This window comes from Halichoeres trimaculatus, unplaced genomic scaffold (assembly GCF_033239565.1).
Source record: "Halichoeres trimaculatus isolate MK-OKI-2021-1 unplaced genomic scaffold, fHalTri1.1 fHalTri1_scaffold_11, whole genome shotgun sequence".
NCBI classification, from domain to species: domain Eukaryota; kingdom Metazoa; phylum Chordata; class Actinopteri; order Labriformes; family Labridae; genus Halichoeres; species Halichoeres trimaculatus.
Window position 1 is genome coordinate 14,351,501 of NW_027437189.1, and position 19,310 is coordinate 14,370,810.

General features: G+C 38.7%; 2 protein-coding genes across 2 annotated transcripts in view; both read right to left on the minus strand.

Moving 5' to 3' along the window:
- Positions 1-850: 850 nt before the first annotated feature.
- On the minus strand, positions 851-3,777 carry LOC141799602 (tumor necrosis factor receptor superfamily member 9-like). Its single transcript, XM_074681889.1, has 7 exons — positions 3,630-3,777; positions 1,950-2,069; positions 1,693-1,830; positions 1,538-1,610; positions 1,344-1,441; positions 1,073-1,243; positions 851-986 (listed from the first exon to the last, which is right to left on the minus strand). Exons 1-7 carry the CDS (start codon positions 3,757-3,759, stop codon positions 871-873), a joined length of 846 nt encoding a protein of 281 aa, XP_074537990.1. The 5' UTR covers positions 3,760-3,777; the 3' UTR covers positions 851-870.
- A 3,596-nt stretch (positions 3,778-7,373) lies between these two features.
- LOC141799599 (segment polarity protein dishevelled homolog DVL-1-like) overlaps positions 7,374-19,310 on the minus strand; it is a 30,894-nt gene continuing 18,957 nt past the window's right edge. Inside the window, exons 5-15 of the mRNA XM_074681886.1 lie at positions 18,447-18,585; positions 17,036-17,129; positions 16,825-16,894; positions 16,599-16,738; positions 16,009-16,085; positions 15,230-15,297; positions 14,995-15,072; positions 14,714-14,848; positions 13,936-14,103; positions 13,601-13,816; positions 7,374-9,277 (exon numbers count right to left, since the gene is read on the minus strand). Coding sequence (XP_074537987.1) covers positions 8,754-9,277; positions 13,601-13,816; positions 13,936-14,103; positions 14,714-14,848; positions 14,995-15,072; positions 15,230-15,297; positions 16,009-16,085; positions 16,599-16,738; positions 16,825-16,894; positions 17,036-17,129; positions 18,447-18,585 — 1,709 coding nt within the window. The 3' untranslated portion in view covers positions 7,374-8,753. The remainder of the gene's footprint in view (positions 9,278-13,600; positions 13,817-13,935; positions 14,104-14,713; positions 14,849-14,994; positions 15,073-15,229; positions 15,298-16,008; positions 16,086-16,598; positions 16,739-16,824; positions 16,895-17,035; positions 17,130-18,446; positions 18,586-19,310) is intronic.

The window sequence follows — 19,310 nt, forward strand, 5'->3', positions numbered from 1 at the left end:
TCTACTTTTAAAAATCACATCACACATAACCCATTCACTGAAAGGAGAAAACAGAAAAAAGTGGCTCGTCAGAAGTCATGTTTCATCCTTAAAAAGAAGCCTTAACATTTTAATTCCCTACAACAGAACAAACGTTTGAAAAATGCATGAATTCACAGCAAACAGAAGGTAACCAGGTTATTAGAGTCTGACTAAAACTTGACATCTTGCTTGGAGACATATGTGGGCTCAGTATGAGGCGTGACTGAAACTCCTTACACCCTGTTGAACACCCACATACACTGTACAGAGCTACACGTTGTAGGTTTAACACTCAGAAATGCAAATATGGGGATAGTACAGCTCATTCATACTCATGTAAAACATGTTCTTTCCCTGTGTTTCCAATGTTATTTTTGTATGTTGTTTTTTATTTCCTGCTGTCAAATATATCAAAGAGTTATAAACTTTCCAAAGTTGTTTTTAAGGCCTACTTCAGTCTGTCAGCCTAAATCAACATAATGAATAGTCATCTGTGTGTTTTCCCTCACAAAATCCCCATCCATCTCCCTATGCTGAGTCATAAAAACATCACTGTAGAGTATCCTGGTAAATATTACCTTTTAAAAGATAACCTTTCATGATTATCACAGCAGCCATAACTGGTCCAAACTAAGGAAAACAAGCAGGATAAATGTTCCCTGTAAAAATAGTGCTGGTTTCTTCCAGGCAGAGCCACAAAAAAAGGAATAAAACACCCAAAACAAAGACATCCTTCACCCGAATACCTCTGACAAAGATTCAGGATATCCTCTTTCCTGTTATCATCTGAATCAGGTTGCTAACAGGGTTTTCCTTCCAGTATTTCTGTCCAGCCCAGTTCCCTTCTGTTCAAGGGAGGAGCTGCTCTGAAGAGTCTTTGGAGGCAAGCGACTCAGAGCTGCTGCCCTGCTCCTGCTGGGCTTCATGGAAGCTGCACTCAAAGGCGATCAAAGTCCTGGGTTCATCTAATGAGAAAAGGAAAAAATTAACTATTTGATGACTATATTTATAATTTGAATTACAAATATACTGAATAATCTTACTAATTTACCTGAAGGAGGTCTTATTATCATTGTTTCACTCATCAGTTCTGGCTGCTCTATCTCTTTCTCTTTCCTTGTCCTCCTTTGATGAATTTTCCAAGACAGAGTTACAACAACACAAATCATAAGGATGCCAAAGCCAGCATACATCGCCAGCAGCCATACCTGATTTTCATCTTCTGAAAAAATAAATTAATGAAATAAATTAATAAATGAAATAGAAGAAACAATTGTTTAAGATTAATATAAATATATATAAAGCAGATGTGCACTACCTACCAGGCCTGCCAGGTGTCTTTGTCTCACCCATTTGTGAACACTTGATGTCGGAGAATGCATCTCCAAAAACCACTATGTGTTGATCTGGATCAGGGCACCTTTACGAGGAACAATATTTAAAGAATGTAGGTGATACTCTCCGTTTTCATTAACAAAAAACAAGCACTGCTACAGTCTTGGGTGGTTTTTCTTACTTTGTACTCCAGGGTTTACACTTCTGGTGTGTTTGGTTGTTGAAGGTTCCTTCAGGACACGGTCTGCAAGAATCTGCACAAACATCCAGGTGAAGTCATTATATGATTAATTTATCTCCTGTAAATGCATCATGAGTTTAATTCTGTTGACTTACTTTCAGCTGCAGGTTCCTGACCCTTCCCACACATCTTGACACAGAATGTACAGGGATCATTGCCACAGGTGAGTCCTTCCTTGCAGCCGCACACTGTGTCAGATGTGGCTGTGCATTCTTTCACTAATACTAGACTTTCTGAGTGTGCAAAAAGACAAAGAGAGGGATGTCAGAAATCAAACACAACCCTTTATACATCAGTGAGGAATATCTTTTTTTGTTTTGATTGTTTTTTTGGGGGGGATCTGCAAACTTACCCACACACTGTCTGCACACATCACATGATCTTTTCAGTGGACTAGTTATAAATGTCTTAGGCTTACAAGGTTCACAAAGCTTCTTCGGGTCTGGACCACACCTTTCGACCAGGCGGTTTCCTACAAAAATGAACAGTAGGGACACACACAGCAGAAAGATGAAAACTGCACTGTCAGCTTTGCAATGTCATGAGAAATCATATTATTTTCTTAAAAAAGCAAAAGACCAACATTTGTCTTCTGGAAGTTTTGGAAGTAAAGTACAAAAATTAAGTTTGATCAATGAGACTTGCTGTCTGTTTTAGAGGGACGTAACACTATTCCATGTTTGATTTATCTGAAGAGTGATCCACATTTTTTCTCTCTTGTGGTATTAACTGTGAAAACCACTGAAACTATTCTGGTCACGAGCAACCACAGCAGAGGAAATGCATTAAGGCAGGAATGTGAGCTTTTACACATCCTCACGTTAGAGAGGAGGATGCAATTCAGTAAGCATAGTACTCCATCGGATACAGGAGAAACAAAATATTTGTATAGCAGTCCTGACTGTTTAATACTTTTATGTGACCACTGGCACCAAAAGTTGATGTTTTACATTCTTTAGACAGATTTTTACCATGTAATTTTACCCAGCATGGCACTTCTTTATGACTCCTGCAGTGTTGAGGCAAATTTTGTTTTCATTGGTTGGATATCATTTTATCACGATTTTCATAACAGTTTCATGTTACAACCTGTTGTGTCATATTAGAGCCTATTTTACTGGAACATATCACGCCCTAGATTATATTGTATGGTCTCTTTTTGAACTGATTCTTACAATTTATGAACTTGTTCAGAATCAGTCTATTGGGATATCATCATTTCTGTGTGCAGAGCATTGTGTTTTCAATCACATCACATTTTGTTGTTTGTTTTTTATCTTAGCAGTTAATACAAAATGGCTGTTATATAATGATAGCATAATGTTTGCAATGTTTTGGTTATCATATCATTACCCAGTCATACTGTATTGTATTTTTACAATCTCATCTCATCTCATCTCATCTCATCTCATCTCATCTCATCTCATCTCATCTCATCTCATCTCATTGTTTTGTCTCAATTATCTCATATCATATTGCATGGTATTGTGTCTTGTAATGTTTTTATCATCTCATATCATTTCTCATCTCATTCTATCTCATTGGCATGTCTCATTGTCTCATATCATACTGTTATTGTATTGTCCCATCTTGTTTGCTATGTATCTTACTTTTTCTCGTATCTTATTTAAGCCCATTTTATCTCATTGTATATATTGTTTCATCTCATTGATATGAGATGATGTGATGAAACAATGAGCTAAGATAAGTTGAAAGAGGATACAATGAGAAATAATAAGATAGGCAGCAAACATTATTAGATGGGAAAGTACAATAACAATGTGACATGAGACAATGAGACGAGACAATGAGATAGGATGAGATAAGAAATGACATGAGATAATAAAAAAAATTACAAGACATAATACGATGTTGTATAAGACACACACATATATATTCTCCTAGTATGTAATCCCAGAATAACAGAATAAAGCCAATGATAAAAAATAAATCTTGCATCACATTGCTTCAACAAATGTTTAAAGTCAGCTGTTTACTCAGTGTTAAAATATTTATGTTTTCTGTTACTTACCAGGATGACAGGCTTTACAACACACATCGTCTCCCTTTGGATAGAATGACATGCAGCCAGTGTCCTCCATACTGCACACACAGCCCTGCATCAGCAGAGACAGACCCAGCACCAAGAGGATCACTGCCATTCTGTTTTCAGCTCAGTGGCTCCTTTCTAAAGACAGGCTCAACCACCAGAGGAGAGATGTGAAGTAATCCAATCCAAGGTATATCCCAGATAGCTCAGTTATTCTGAAAAAAGGGAGCTTCTTGTTTGTCTTCAAATCTGTAGCTGTAATCTTAAAACTGTAAACTGTCTAAACAATGATCTTTAACTCCACTGACTTATGGTTAAATGTAAAAAGATGAGTGTCATGAGAGGAAATCTGTCTATGTTGTGGTCTGACTGCTCTCTCACACTCTACTAACCCCACAGAGAGGCGGAGTCATGCAGTTGTTGTTTTTTTTTTTTTTTAATCTCAGGGGGCTGTGTCTTCCTAATTGAAGAGTGAAAGAAAATTCACTAAAAGAGTATAATTGGTTGACATTGATTAGAAATACTGTTTCAGGCTCATAACCCACTATGAACAAGTTTTTTGCTATTCTTAAAAAATAGTTTTCAATCTTGTTATTGTATAAAGCTTTATTGAAACTTTTGTTCAATGAGGGAAATAACTGAAAGAAAAGGAAAAGAAAAAAAAGAATCCAAATAAATTGCAAAATCATTATTCAATACTTCCTCTTTGCTAATGTCAAACCCTGCTACCAGAACTGTCTGGATATACCTCTTGATTATGTGTGACTCTGTGTCAGCACTTTCCTACTTGGAAACTGCTCCTATCTGTTCCACTCTTTGCATTTTAATGCTGATTACCTGCATGATATGGAGTGTGCTAGAATTGTGACACTCCCTTGTTTTCAGAATCAAAGCACATCGTGTAATGCTATCTGAGAAACCAGATCAGAGAGATTTTCATGGTAATGACTTTACTGGCACTGTAGCTTCAGATAACAACAATGTCTTGGTTTGTGGCTCTTAAATTGCTGCTTGATCCAACATGTCCAGATTAAAGGACTTCTGGGGGTAAAAAAAACACCAGCTTATGTAACTGCATTAAACTTATTGAAAGTATACGCCTAAAAGCATGGTCTGTGACTCTCACCTTATAGCACGACTTTATTGTTTTAAACTGACATATTTCACAGTTCAAGTGTGTGTTTGTGTCTGTTAGTGCGTATTTCTGTGTCTGTGTTTGTGTCTGTGTTTGTGTCTGTGTTTGTGCCTGTGTTTGTGTTTCTGTCTGTGTCTGTGTTTATGTTGTTGTCTAGAATGGTGTGTTTATGTTTGTGTCTGTGTATAAGTCAATGTGTTTGTGTTTGTGTTTGTATTGTGTCCGTGTTTTGTGATTGTGTTTGTGTCTGTTAGTGTTAAAATCTGTATGTTTGTTTGTGTTTCTATCTGTGTCTGTGTTTATTTTATTGTCTATGTTGGTCTGTTTATGTTTGTGTGTGTATGAGTCAATGTGTTTTTGTTTGTCGGTGTAAACGTAACTGTTTATGTCAGCGTTTGTGTCTATGTTTGTGTTTTTTTGTTTGTATATGTTTGTGCATGTGTCTGTACTTGGGTTTGAGTGTATGTCTGTGTTCACATTTGTGTTTGTGTCAGTGTGCCTTTGTGTATTAAATGCAGTTTATATTCTTTTTTCTGTCTGTGTTTCTGTTTGTGTTTTTTAAATACATTTGTTTGTCTGTTTGGATTAGCGTTTGCATCAGTATACATGTTTATTTATTTATTTAATCTTAGTTTGTATTTTGAATTTTTGTTTGTTTGTTTCTGCATAACTTTGTGTTTGTAACAAAGCTTAATCTTGAGATCAGTGTTTGTTATGTCATGATCACAAGGGACTCATGCAGTTAAACATATGAGAGGACATAACACAGATATTTGGAAATTTTGTCTTTCAGTATGAAATCATAATTATCTTGTTGCGAAACAGAAATGAATGCTGTTGTTATGGAGTTACTGTCTTCGTCAGCTGCACCTGGAGTAATGTTGATGAGTCAAGTGTCACTCACACATAATCATGAGCTCTACCAAAGGGCATGAGGAATATTTAAAATTTCCCCTCCTTGCTTTAGCTTGTTACCTAAGGACCAGCATGTGGTGGTTATAAGTTAAAACGCCGTGACTGAATTCTGAGAAGGAAAATGAAACTGAAAGTGCTTGCTTATTACTTCCCCCTGTTAAAAAAAAAGAAATTCCAACTTTTACGGGTCAATCTTTTATTGGATATCCTTTCCTTCTCCCTACAAAAGGTCATGGCTTTGAATTCCTTGGAAAGAGGAACAAGTGATTTCCTGTAAGTGGACACTTTAAATGTTAATGAACAGGAAATTTGCTGATTAAAGATGAGATGTTCAGTGACTAAGTATCAATCCTTCTCAGTCAGACACTAAGGACACTGTGTGACTCAGCTGATTTAAAATGTTAAGATTAGGAAAACCCAAAGAAGCTGCTGTGCTTGAAATATGTTGCAATAACCTGAATGACATTTAAGTCATAAACTCACTTTGCCTTTGACATTCTGACATTAACCCTCGTAATACCACGATCCGCCTCCTAAAAGAGCACACGTATGTTACCTTAGACTGTGATGTCAGAAGTCTGTACCTCATCATCCCACTCACATGTGGCCAAGAAACACCTCCCACACTTACCCTTCAATCTCTCCCCAAAATTCAGCTCTGAGGCGTTGTAAACCCCATCAGCTCAATTAACATAGAGGGCTGGGAAATGCTGAGGCGCTGTCTGGTAAGAACTCAACTCAGTTATATTCATTCTGCTGGTAAATGATTGTGTGAGTGAGTGTGAGTGTGTGTGTGTGTGTGTATTTGCATGTAGGCTGACATCAGCTACAGAATCAAACTGTGACATATTTAGACGAAGCTGAGGGCAGGATCTATCAGCGACTAAATGCAAGCACTTTCCATCTCTATGCAGCCAATCAAAGATTAATGTGAGCTTCAACTCTCTAATACGTATCACTTTAATCTGCCTCTACACACACCATCATCATCATCAGCTCTGACATCACTTCCTTCCTGAAAAACTACTTAAAAGACTTCTTGCAGGCGTGGGAGTATGGCTCAAAGCCTCTGTGGTCAGGCAGTCTGGGGGTCTGCATGTGTTTATTGTACATTTGATAAGAAAAGCAGCACCAGCCCACGGGGAAAGTACACACAGTGAAGAGTTTCACTCAGACGTGTAGCGTAAGAGCAAAAGAAGCTTAGCTGACGCATTCAGTGCAGTGGTTATAGTTCAAGTCCTACGGTTTACTTTGACTTTGGTTAACGCCTACATGATGACCAATGGTTGTTCTTTTAAAATGTGACCTCCAAGTTAGTTTTCCAGTTAAATATTTATGCAAAACTGCAATTATTACAATTATTTGTATCATTGTATGATTTGAAATAAAGACTTAAAAAAAAAGAGGAAGAACAGGTTACTTTAAAATTAAATGTCTCCATCTAGTGGAGCTAAATAAAAAGGGGAAAAAATGTTAGAATGAGATTTTTACAGAGAAAAAACAAGATTTTTAACATATATATTTTTATTTATATATATAATAAATTTATATGTACAATTTATTCTTTTGTAAAGAAACAAAATTAAAGAGAAAACTTTGATTGCAAACAGTGTTTCAAACTAAGGGGAGGGGGACTAAATGGGAAAGTGCTCAGGAAACTAGCTTGTTTATGTATGTTTTGTTGTGTGTGTGTGTGTGTGTGTGTGTGTGTGTGTGTGTGTGTGTGTGTGTGTGTGTGTGTGTGTGTGTGTGTGTGTGTGTGTGTGTGTGTGTGTGTGTTATTTCCCTCCTGCATCTACAGTAAATTGTAGGTGAAGCAGGGGGTTGCCATTATTTTGCAAGGAGATCAGAATCTGAAGGCCAGGATTCCCCTTGAAGTCACTCTGAGGTTGTAAAATGAGAAGTGTCAGATTTACACTGTAGACCTACATCAGACATGTTTACCACACAGAGTGAGGCTTTGGCTTTATCGCACTGACTTTTTATCAAACTACGGAGAAAACCATGATGCTTTCAGCAAACTGGTTGAATCTTGTATCAACTCTCCTGTTTGCTACCGCAGCTGTGGTTGTGTTACACTGTTTGCAATCCGGTTTGTGAGTTGATTCTTTTTAACCCAAAATGTGTCTAATGAACGCCAGGGATTCATCACTGACAGGACCAATGATACATTCGACAATGCACAGCGAGGACAGTGGAGACTCGGCCACTGATGCACATACGGGTGATGTCTGATTGTCTGTCAGTAAGTCGTCGAGGACAAAGAATGACACTATCAATGTAACATGATCACATAAATAACATCACACAAATCATCCAGTGTACGGATTCCTCTTTTAGGACATTGGCAAGAGGTTCCCCTTCCCCCAATAATGGGTAATACTTCAGACGAAAAGTTTTCATAATATTTCTTCTCTTTAAAGCAGTTGAGACAGTCATGCAATACGCAGCCTGGTTTGACTGACGGCTGCCTACAGGGATCCCTCATGAGGAAGATCCACAAAACATGGACTGATCAAAGTTAGCGTTTTAGCTGTTAACAGGTAAGAGCTTCAAAAAGCCTTGATGGGGCAAGAGGTTTGGCATAGGGTGCTAAACTATTTTAGCACACAAGTCTGGAGTCAAATTCCATATTCCAGATGCAGACAAGTGTTCGTAAGTGCGGGCTGTAGAAGTCGGTCTGAGTCTGGGGGATTGAGATCCAGGCCCAGCCAGCTTAAAGGTCTTGCAAATAATCTTGAAAATAATCCTAGACAGAGAGCAGTCTCTCTAAAAACGTCTGCGTGGCAGCTTTACAGGATCACCACACCGAAAACCACTCACATTTCACAAACTGTACACGTCACGTCAATACAAAAGAGCCTCAGAGGACCCCTCCTGTTGTGCTTTTGCTGCCTGTTTGCCATAAGTCGGACATCAGAAAGAAAGTCAGAGGGGAGGGGAAAGGTAGAGGGCAAGCCGGGGTCTACATTCTGATTTTAGAGGCAAAAGATTTGAGAAAAAAAGTGGATGGTTTTTTATTTTTGTGCTCGATGAGTTTTAAAGGCACTGTCCTGTCACATGATGTCCACAAAGAACTCACAGGGGTTTCCCATAGCGTGCTGGAAGGACTGACGACTGGCAGTGAGCTCAGGAGGAACGGCGGCTAACTCCCTCCCAGGAGGGGCTCCGGGAGGCGTGCTGCTGCTGACAGGGGGCTTCGGGGCCAGACGGGCAAGACAATAAGGGGGAGGCAGGCCTGGGGGGCCATAAGAGGAGGCATGGCTCCGCTCGCTGTGGGCGCACGAGCCTGGCCCAGGCTGAGTGAAGGGGGCGTGGCTGTAGGTGAAGGAGGGGTGGCTGTTCTGCGAGTGAGGGTGACTCCTGTGTGACTGGCTGTGGCTGAGATTGGAACGGGGATGACTGTGACTGGAGACGGCATGGCTGTGGTGGCTCATTTGGCTTGCGGACCTGTCGACTCGCCTCCCTCCTGCATGGACGCGGGGTTCTGATTCGCTGCATGTTGACCTTTGACCTTTCTCCTGTGGGGAGGAGCGTTTGCCTTTGCCTGCGCTTGGGTTGGATCCACTGCTTCGGCTTCCTGTTGAGGAGACAAACACAGAGAGGTCAGCCTGTCACAAAAGTAGCAGATTCAGAAAATATAAGCACATAATCAGCAGCGCCAAGATCTGTTGATCAACAGGAGGTCACACTTTAAACAAAATATACTTACTCAAAATATACTAAACTACCCAGAATTAAGACTCAAGAGCGACAAAACATGTATCACATAGTTTTTTCAGAGAAAGACTGTCTAAAGCAAATTGTTTAAGGTGTGACAAGATATTTCCTTCGGCAGTCTAAGCACAAGTCAACAATCAGGACAAACATGATAATCACATAAGTTTCTTCCCAAAGGCCCACCTGAAGCATCTAAACCGTGAGCTTCATCTGATATTTTTAAAACACTAAAACATTCACAGATTGTCAATGATACACCTGCATCAGAAAGACACTACCACCCTGCAACTAATGGAAAAAATGTGAATGACTCATCAGATTTATTGGAAAAGTCACATTTATTATCCATTAGTGTGCAGTGGTGTCATGCTAATAGAGGTGTACCACAAGGCTTAAAAAAATAAAATTAATATTCCACATCTCCCCTTCCACAAGAGCCCAACAGTACTGGGTAAAAATGGTGCATGATCGCCCCCTATCAGTGAAATGATAGCACAAGCCTCAGAGAGATCATCCTGCATCATGCACCTCCCAGCTCAGTACGATCGCATGCCCAGAGGTGCAGAGAGGGAGAGTCACACACAGGATACACACGGATACATGATACGAACGAGAAAAAATAAAACAACCTTAAAGCCAGGGGGATGATAGATGGAGAATTTTCAGCACGGGAGAAAGAGGAGAGGAGGCGCAGAATAAGTTGAAGAGGATGGATTGTGAGAAAAGCAGAGCAGCAGATAGGGAGAGGGGGTTAACAGGCTTACCGGTTCCCCCAGTGTCCTGGGACTACCTCCTCCTTCAGTCTACCGTTGCCCAGCAGAAACAGAGGGAACAACAGAATTACACACACCTCCCAGCCCTCGCCCCTCCTCGACTACCTAATGCACCCTCATACTGCTGCAACTGATACCTGTTTTAATCTCTTTCCACGTCATCCAACAAACAACATAAATCTGATTTTTATAAAGAAACAGCTCCTTAAAAATGCAAAAAAAAAAAGAACACTTATGAACTCATTCAGGCAAGCAGGCAGACCACAGACTGTATAAAAAAGTGGATGTAACCATTGGCTTGTGGTTGACTGTTTTAAATCCTCAATTATTTGTGTTCTGGATGTCACCATGTTGGTTTTTCATCATAGTTTCTATGTGGCAGGAGGTGATCCGAGCCACAAACTACAGATTACTGTGCATTAGTTCTTCTTTTTTACTTCAGATAGGATTATTATCATAAAACTAGAATCACGCTGCAGTGAAGAAGACCTGAAACTAATAAATTATATCATCAGCCAGTGAGGAAAAAAGTTTCAAAAGTGATAAAGCAACAGAAAAAGAAGGTCATTTTCTCATCTAGTTCCCTCTAATACGATCTCATTGAGGAAACAGTGCAGCTGCCCCTAGTGGCCAATAGAAGGAGTGCAAGTTTGCAGCGAAACCCAGAGGCTACATCCACTTGTTAAACAGTCAATGTGGCAGACATAATTATCCACGATACTTGCTTTCAAGAGCCAAAAAAAAAAGTTAACTTAATATAGTTATGACTGTTTTTGTTATTCCTGTTCTTCCACTTCAAAAAGTTTGCAGATGAAACGAACCAAAAGCATGACGACCAAAGTAAGTCATAGCAATGTCTGGATGAATCACTCAGAACAATGAATATTAGACTGATAGATGGTAACATGAAACTTACCATTATCTGTCTGGACTGACTGGTTTAAAATGTTTGCAACAGACACTCTGTCACAGCCACCCACTAATAAACTGCACAAAGCCCCCTGTGCTCCACTCTCCCTCTATGAAGAATACAATAACCATGCAGCAGCAACACAAAGGACAAGCACGCTCTGATTCAAAATGAAAACAAAAGATTATTCAAGAGCTGATGAAGAGGGATGAACTCAAAGTTGATTGTTTCAAGTAGAGTTGTTCCGATACTGATACAAGTTTTGTAAATGTTTCAATACTGCCTCAAATTGAGTGATAGTGAGTCAGTGGACCAAACTGATGCCATATTTGTAAAAACATGCCAAAATATCAACTCCATTCTATTTCTGAACTTTATTTTACAGACAACCGGCTTAAAAAATGGCAACTGCTAGCATTACTTTGAGCCAGCTTAATGTTTGCTAACAGTAATTTTCAACAAGGATAAAAGGGTTCAATAGGTACTTATACCTACAACTATGTTAACTTATGTAGAACACAATTCCAATCTAAGGGACAGCAGGCTACTAGAACAGAATAGCTAGAATTACTTCAAGCTAGCTAAATGTTAACAAACCTTTAAACACTTTCATACTATCTTACATCTAAAGTTATGTTAATTTATATAGCAGTAAACTCAGGTTTAAAAGGTTTTCAGTAAATATAGAACTACAAGCTAAACCCAAGAGCTTCCAGACTCTAAGTATAAAGCCAGGATTGTCATTTAGTAAAATAATTCACATTAAGCATTTAAAATTAAGAATCTAAATTTCTCTGGTGCTGTTATTCTAAAAATGGAGCTAATTAGGATTACTGACTGAACCTTAATGAACGGAAGACTACTGGAACAGAGGCTGGCATTCCTTTTCCTTAGCTAAATGTGAGTGGCTACTTACAAATACACATTCAAAAGGTTTAATTCTTTCTTGAATCTTCAGCTATGTTTATGAATATTGTAAAAATTTAAAATTTAAAAATCAAAATGAATCAACTGCATATCTAAAATGAAGGAACTGAAGCTGCTGGAAAAGAGGTGAGAACAACTTTATGCTAGCTGAATGCTAGCAAACAGTAAAGGTTTCAATACTTACTCGGTTCAAAATTGATACTAATGAATTCATATAAGATAAAATCAAATTCAGACATTCTACTAAAGAACTTCAATATGGGCGTTATTTTGTTAATTTTCTTTGTTATTTTTTTAAGCAAAGAACTTAAACTTAATCAAAATCAACTGTAGCCTACTAGCTAAAAGTTAGAAAACTCACTTTTTGATTGACTTTAAAGAGCTTCAGTGCTTTCTCAAATTTTAAGCTTTGCTTATCTTTAAAGTATTAAGTTTAAAGTTAGCAATTAAATATAAAATCTGCATTTCTGTAGCTTTTCTGCTAAACGCTGGGCTAATGTTTCAGAACTGGAATGACTGTAAACTGACTGGAATGGACAGCACTACTTTAAGCTAGCTAAATGTTAGCAAACAGTTGTTTCCAAACAAGATATTCTTGGCATTATTCCTTTTTTAAATTCAAAATTGGGTTCACCTTTGTAGTGCATACTTAAATTGCATGTGTTAAAAAAAGTTGTGTCTAACGTCATTGTCCTTCTGATTTACACAGAATAGAGAAGAAGTAAACTGAAAGCAGAAAGCTACTACTATTTAATGTGGGTTCACAGTTTTTTTTAACAAATCTTAAGTTTTTCATTTAAAAAAATCTAAAACTAAGGTAACCTAACACGCAAGAAACTAAAGGTCAGCAACTAAGCTGACTTTAAGTTAAGATTAGAAAAATTAAAATTCAGCCTCACTCTGGGATTTGTTTTGCCAAAAACAGGAAATCAGTGGGAGATAAAAGCTGAGCCTCTTACTTTGCTTTAAACTCTTTCTGAGCTCTTAGCTAGTTTCCAGGTGGGAATGGGTGGGTAGGGAGCAGCAATGTCAGAAAAAAAATCATTGCACCATATCATATTCATACAGGGTTGGTAGTACAACCTGCAGCCACTAAAATTAATGCAAATACATTTTTTCATCATAGTGTTGGGGGGGTACTCCATCCATATCAGCCAACACTGAAGCCCAATTACCAAATGTGGTATTGAGGAGGCAAAAATGGTATCAGAACATCTCTAGTTTCAAGCTTGAGATTTGAAATCACATGGTTGATCAGGATTTTGATTTTTATGTACACACCCAGTACTGCAGAGCTGTCCGCTGCATGACTCAAGATGCTCATGATTGACCTTAACAACACAGGACTTGTTTAGAATACACATAGATTATTAATAAAATGCACTGAAATGCCTGCTTCCTCCCAAGTGAGCCAGAAAAGCTAACATTAGCATGAGTCAGATATGTGTTACTGGCGCCATATGTCAGGAATATCTAGATTAGGGGTAATGTCATGTTGCATGTTGAGTCAAATTATCACATTAATATTAAAAGGCTGATGGAGAGCTCAAAGGCTTGTCTTCTCATGGCTCACCCTCACTATGCTGGCTGCCTGCACTCCCACTGTGGAAACTGTGGCATGGGTCTGAGTATCCTGGCGGGAAGCTGGGGGGCGCAGAGGGAAAAGGCGGGTAGGGGAATGGCTGCCCGCCCAGGGGCCAGGGGTTGCTGGTGGGAGGGAGTGGAGCCAGAGTGTCCTGCTCAGAACCGCCACCGCTGGATCCCTCATTCAAATTGAGAGATGCCATGTCTTGTTGGAGAGAAAACAGAACCAGGGCGGAAAAAAAATTAGTACAGTCCTTCTATTCATAAATCAAAAGTCACAAAAATGAAGCTGCGTTATTGACACACTGATAAAAGGTGTCATACTTTGGCAGAGGTCTCCAAACGTGTAGTAGCACTGTTCAGAGAAGGTGATCTTGTTGACGGTGTGTCTCAGGTAGCCGTGCTTCAGCAAACTGCTTGCGTACTTCCTCGCATCCCGCCGGTCTTTGAATCCTTCTACTCGGGAGTAAAGCCAGTCCACCACGTCAGCACCTGACACAGCAGAATACACACACACACACACACACACACACACACACACACACACACACACACACACACACACACACACACACACACACACACACACAGTCAAGACACACAGACATCCTGGCTCCATCTTTAATGTTTTTGACAGATGCTAAAAATACTGTTTATATTTTTATAACCACAGTAATTAGATGAGGACAAACAGCAGAATGTTCCTGGAGTTCAAGTCAAATCTAAGAATGATGCTCTGCAGGCTTCAAAATTTGTGGTTTTGCTTACATGAGTTGTAATAATTTCCCAAAGTTTAAACAGCATCAAAGCATGCATAACACTGTGTGAAAGGAACTACTTGGCAGATTTTAGAAAAACTTATATGGTGATAGATTGACTTATTTGAAACTTCCTGGTAATATTTAGCATATTTTAAATAAAGATTAGATATTTTTTCCCTTTTTTTGGAGTTTATTTTTGAGAGTTCCTGTGAAAATAATGTCTCATACACAACTTAGAAATTCCATGCAGCTCTGAGTAATTCTTCGACCCACAGACATCCTTTGCAATACATCACACAAACAATGAAACGAAGTTATGTGATTGCTTCAGTTGTACTCACCAATGACAGCATTTGCAATAGTGATCTTCAACCACATCCTGTCTCTGATCTCCAAACCAGAGTCAGGAAGCTGCATCACCTTTACAATGGTTGCCATGTCCGTTTTACTGGCAGATAGAGGCAAGTCATCGAACTCTGTGGAGAGAGAGAGGGGGAGGAGTGTGTGAGGACACAGTAAGCAGCATGACTTTTAAATGTTTGAAATGTCACTGAGTTATCATAATCACCACAGTAGGGATGTTTCACAGCATGTGATGGAGGTGATGGTTGGTGGTTTTTACCGTAGTGGGGGTAAGGTCCTGTCAGGGCGGTAGTGTGGGAAATCCAGGCAGCAGGGTCGATGGGTCTCACCGGCTCAGCTGAACATAAGCCACAAATGAAGAAGTGCCAACAAAAAGAATAAACATTAGTTACATTGTGTCAAATCTGAGAATAAAAGAAAGACTGACTTGGTAAATATATTTTTGCTGAAGCAGAATCAGATTTTTATCAACACAAAGCTGTTGCCTGTCTTACCGCGGGGGATGGTGAAGTAGCTTCTTGGAGATGGGTCCCAACATTTGGCAACAGTAAGACTAATGGGACTGTGGAAGAAGAACAGAGATAATCAGTTTATTTCATTTCACAATAACACAGACACAAACTAAACAATCCAGGTGGTATTAGAGCCAGCCAATCCTGTGTTTGGCAAAGTGAAATGACTGTTTTTGTCAATGAGTGTGGTTGCTTCAAGGAGAGGGGAGTTAAGGCAAAGAGGACCTCATCTTTCACAAATACTCTATATCTGTAGGTCTAGTCTGTGATAAAAGTAAGAATTTAAGATGTTCAACAATCTACAGATAAAGTGCAGATATGTCGTAGTTGCACCTAATACTGTGCAAGAAAAGGCAGAAGTGAGCAGAGCATACTCCACCACACCTTACAGACCATGTTAGTTTCTATCATGCATAGATGCTAATAAACACTAAGTTCTGCTTTTTTCAACCTCTAGAACAGAAATTACATTGTAATATTACAGCTGAAAGTACATAACACAGATAAAAAAGCACATCATAATCTGCTTATTTATACCATGAACTATCAGTGTGTACTTCAATGTAAGGGCATACAGGCTGAAATCAGATTACTGAGGTTTTTAACAATTTTAGTACCCATCTGAAAATGCACATTCCATTTACTAAATTTTCTCTTTTTTTTAAACACATTAGATTAAGTTAAAGGTGTGATAATCTGCAATAACATAAAGCAGTCATACTAATCAGTGGTTGTGTGAAGGAGCTGTTCCATGTTCTTACCCAGTTTTAGAAACAATCTCCCTAAGGATCCTCACAGCGTCGTCATTACTCATGTTCTCAAAGTTTACGTCATTAACCTGGTTGGAAAACAAAGCAGTATATAATTATCTCATTATATCAAATACTTTAAACGTTTGTATATTGTGTTTTCATAACTTAAATACTGTTGTGAAGCTCTACAGGGCTCTTATCTCTGATTATGCATTAATCCCTGAAAGGCCCTTTGGCCTTTGGATGCCCGTAAATCCTAATCTGCTCTCTGTGGGAAACGGTCATAATAACAGAAACTATATGAGTGGAAGTGGGAGGCAGGAGCAGAAGTGTGTTTTATGGTGGCTGTAGCTGAAGAGCTGAGTCACAGAGATCAAAAGAAACGCACAAACAGGAAGGAAAAGGAGAGGCAAAGACTTCTACATGAGAGCTTTAAAACGGAAGTGGATACAACTTTGTGGTTATTAATAGGCTCTGACAGAAAATTAGTCATCTCTTTATGTGCCACATTTAGGTTTCACACTGCACACTGCAGGAGCAGGAGGAGCAGGAGCCGGAGGAGGCAATGCACTGAAAAACAGAAGTGTCTGTGTATGTACCTGCAGCAGCATGTCTCCAGGTTCTATTCTTCCATCAGCAGCTACGGCTCCGCCTTTCATGATGGAGCCGATATAAATACCGCCGTCTCCCCGGTCATTACTCTGACCAACAATACTGATGCCCAGAAAGTTGTATTTCTCTGCCAGGGTGAGAGAATGACGTGAGAACAACTGCAGTATCATTTATTTGTCAAGAGTTTATATTTAAATGGAGGTGTCAGGTTACCCATGTTAAGTGTGACGGTGATGATGTTGAGGCTCATGGTGGAGTCTGTGATGCTGCTGAAGGACGAGGACTAGAAAGGAAATAAAAAAATAAAAGCACTGATCAGTCTGAGGCATAAGGACTCTATTCATCAACCCCACTCATCTGTCTCTTACACTGAAAGTCAATTTCATTTAGGGAAAGAGTAGTGATGTGTCTTGGAGGTGCTCACCCGATCGATTTTGGCTACTTTGTGCCTCCGCCGGCGGCGTTTGTGTCGGCGCATCAACTGTGAGGATGAACTCTGTTCTGTGGAGCTACTGAGCCTTAAAAACAGGAGGAGAGAGGAGATAAGATATGACATATGAGGAAGATTTTTACTGGGGATGAGGACAAATTGGAAGATTACTGTTTTATTTATGATACAAATATGGAAAAAGGCAAAACAGAATGTTAAGACAATCATTTGAGATAGCATTTCTATGTCAATGATTTAAACAAACTAAAGAAGCAGATTACTAATTAATCTAATCTCCCTTGTATATTGGACACCTGTCAGCTGCTTGATGTGGCTTTGTATATATGTAAATACTTTGTGATTCTCTTTGGCTTTTAAAGCTCCCGAGAAAAAAAAATCTGTCTGTGTTGATTCTGGTGTCCCCTGTGGACAAAATAGTACATTCTCCTTTGGCTGATCTTGTTCTGTAAGATTGTAAATTGTGTTTTATGCTAAAATAATCTCACCCTGCTTTCTTCTAAAGATCAAAAATTAAATCTTTAACTCGCACTCGAGGCTTTTCTTCACCATAATTTTAATAAAATTTACGGGTCTAGACCTGTAAATGTTTTTGTAGTGTCTTGAGAGAACGTTAGTTATGATTTGGCGCTATACAAATAAAGATAGATAGATAGATAGATAGATAGATTGATTGATTGATTGATTGATTGATTGATTGATTGATTGACCATGCTGTAAGTCATGTGATCTGACACCTACCCCCTCACAGGCATCAAAATGAAGGAGCTGTCAATCTTTTAGCAAATGGTCTTGTTTACTGTTGCTAGTCATAAAGAAGCATCGCCATAACTATCAGTGTGATTTATGATCATATGAATCACTTAAGGTGCAATCAGTAACTGTTTTTGTTGTTGTTGCCTATGTGAGTCATTGTGCAAAAAGTCCAAGTTTCTGTGAATTCCTGCTGAACACAGGGAAAGGATTCCTTAAATAACAGTGTTCTGAATCTTTGTAAATTAAATTTCATCGGATTTTAGATTTTTGGATATGCAAAGCAATGATTAAAAGTGTGTAAGCTTGGACCCAGGAAATTAAAAAAATATTTATACATATATATTACACTTAAAGATGCATCAAGTTGGTAGTTTTTTTGATCGTTTCTAACAATATCACAAAAATCTACATTTCAAATGACTTGTTAGTTGTTAATTCATGGTTGAAGTCACTCCTGCATGCTACAGTCTTTTGTTGTGTATGTTGTGGAATGTGTGGAAAGAAATAAAATAATACAACACAATTTCTTGAAAGACCACCTCAGTCTGGAGAACTATATAGACATTTTATATTCATAGCAGGAAATTCCAGAGAGTTGAGATGTACACTTTGATACAAGCTAGTATTTTACCTGCTTGCATCCTCGTCTTCCTCGCTGTCAACAAACGAGCTGGACTCCAGCTCGCTGCTCATTACAGAGGCACTGTCGTAACCCATGGCAGAGTCTCTGGCTGTGCGCTCTGATTTGGAGTGACCGTTGATGCGAGGAACTGCAGGGGGGAATACAGAGAAGAGCAGCAGTGAGTCAGACGGGGGTCACGCTGCTCATCACTGGGTCAAAACGGGAGTGGAGGAACATCAGTGTTCGTGAGAGTGGAGGAATGGTAAAAATATTGATGCTACGAGAGGAAAAGTGAGGTTTAATGTGGTTTGTCTGTAGGAGATTTGTTTGAAACATTAAGTGAAAGGTAGATAGAAGATTCCTGTTGGGGTTTCAAAGAAAGTGAATGGTAAAATGAAATAATAATCAACAGCAGCATTACACAAACGGGTGCAAAATTGTCTTTTCTTTATCAACAACAATATTGTGAAATTTGCTGATAAAAGGTTAATTTCTTATAAACGTTCACAGTCAGGGCTGTTCAGATTGTTTTGTTTTTGTTCAACACACAAGACTGGTTTAATGACAAAAAGCTCATTACGACGAGGGTGCAACACTAACTTTGATATTAACAGTCCCATATTGTTAAGTAACTAAATGAAAAAAGGCCCAAACTTGAGATGTATCTTTAAAAGCTTTTTTTTAAGTTGGAAGAAAATGTAAAAAAAAAAAATTGTGACATGTATGTAGAAACCTCTTTTTAAATTTATTGATGTCATATATTTCTTGATATGGACAGAATTATAATTTTCTTTTAGAATTTTAATTAAAAAAAATTAAAAAAAATAATTTTTAAAAGTATATTTTTGTGTTGAACAAGTTCACACTGAGTCA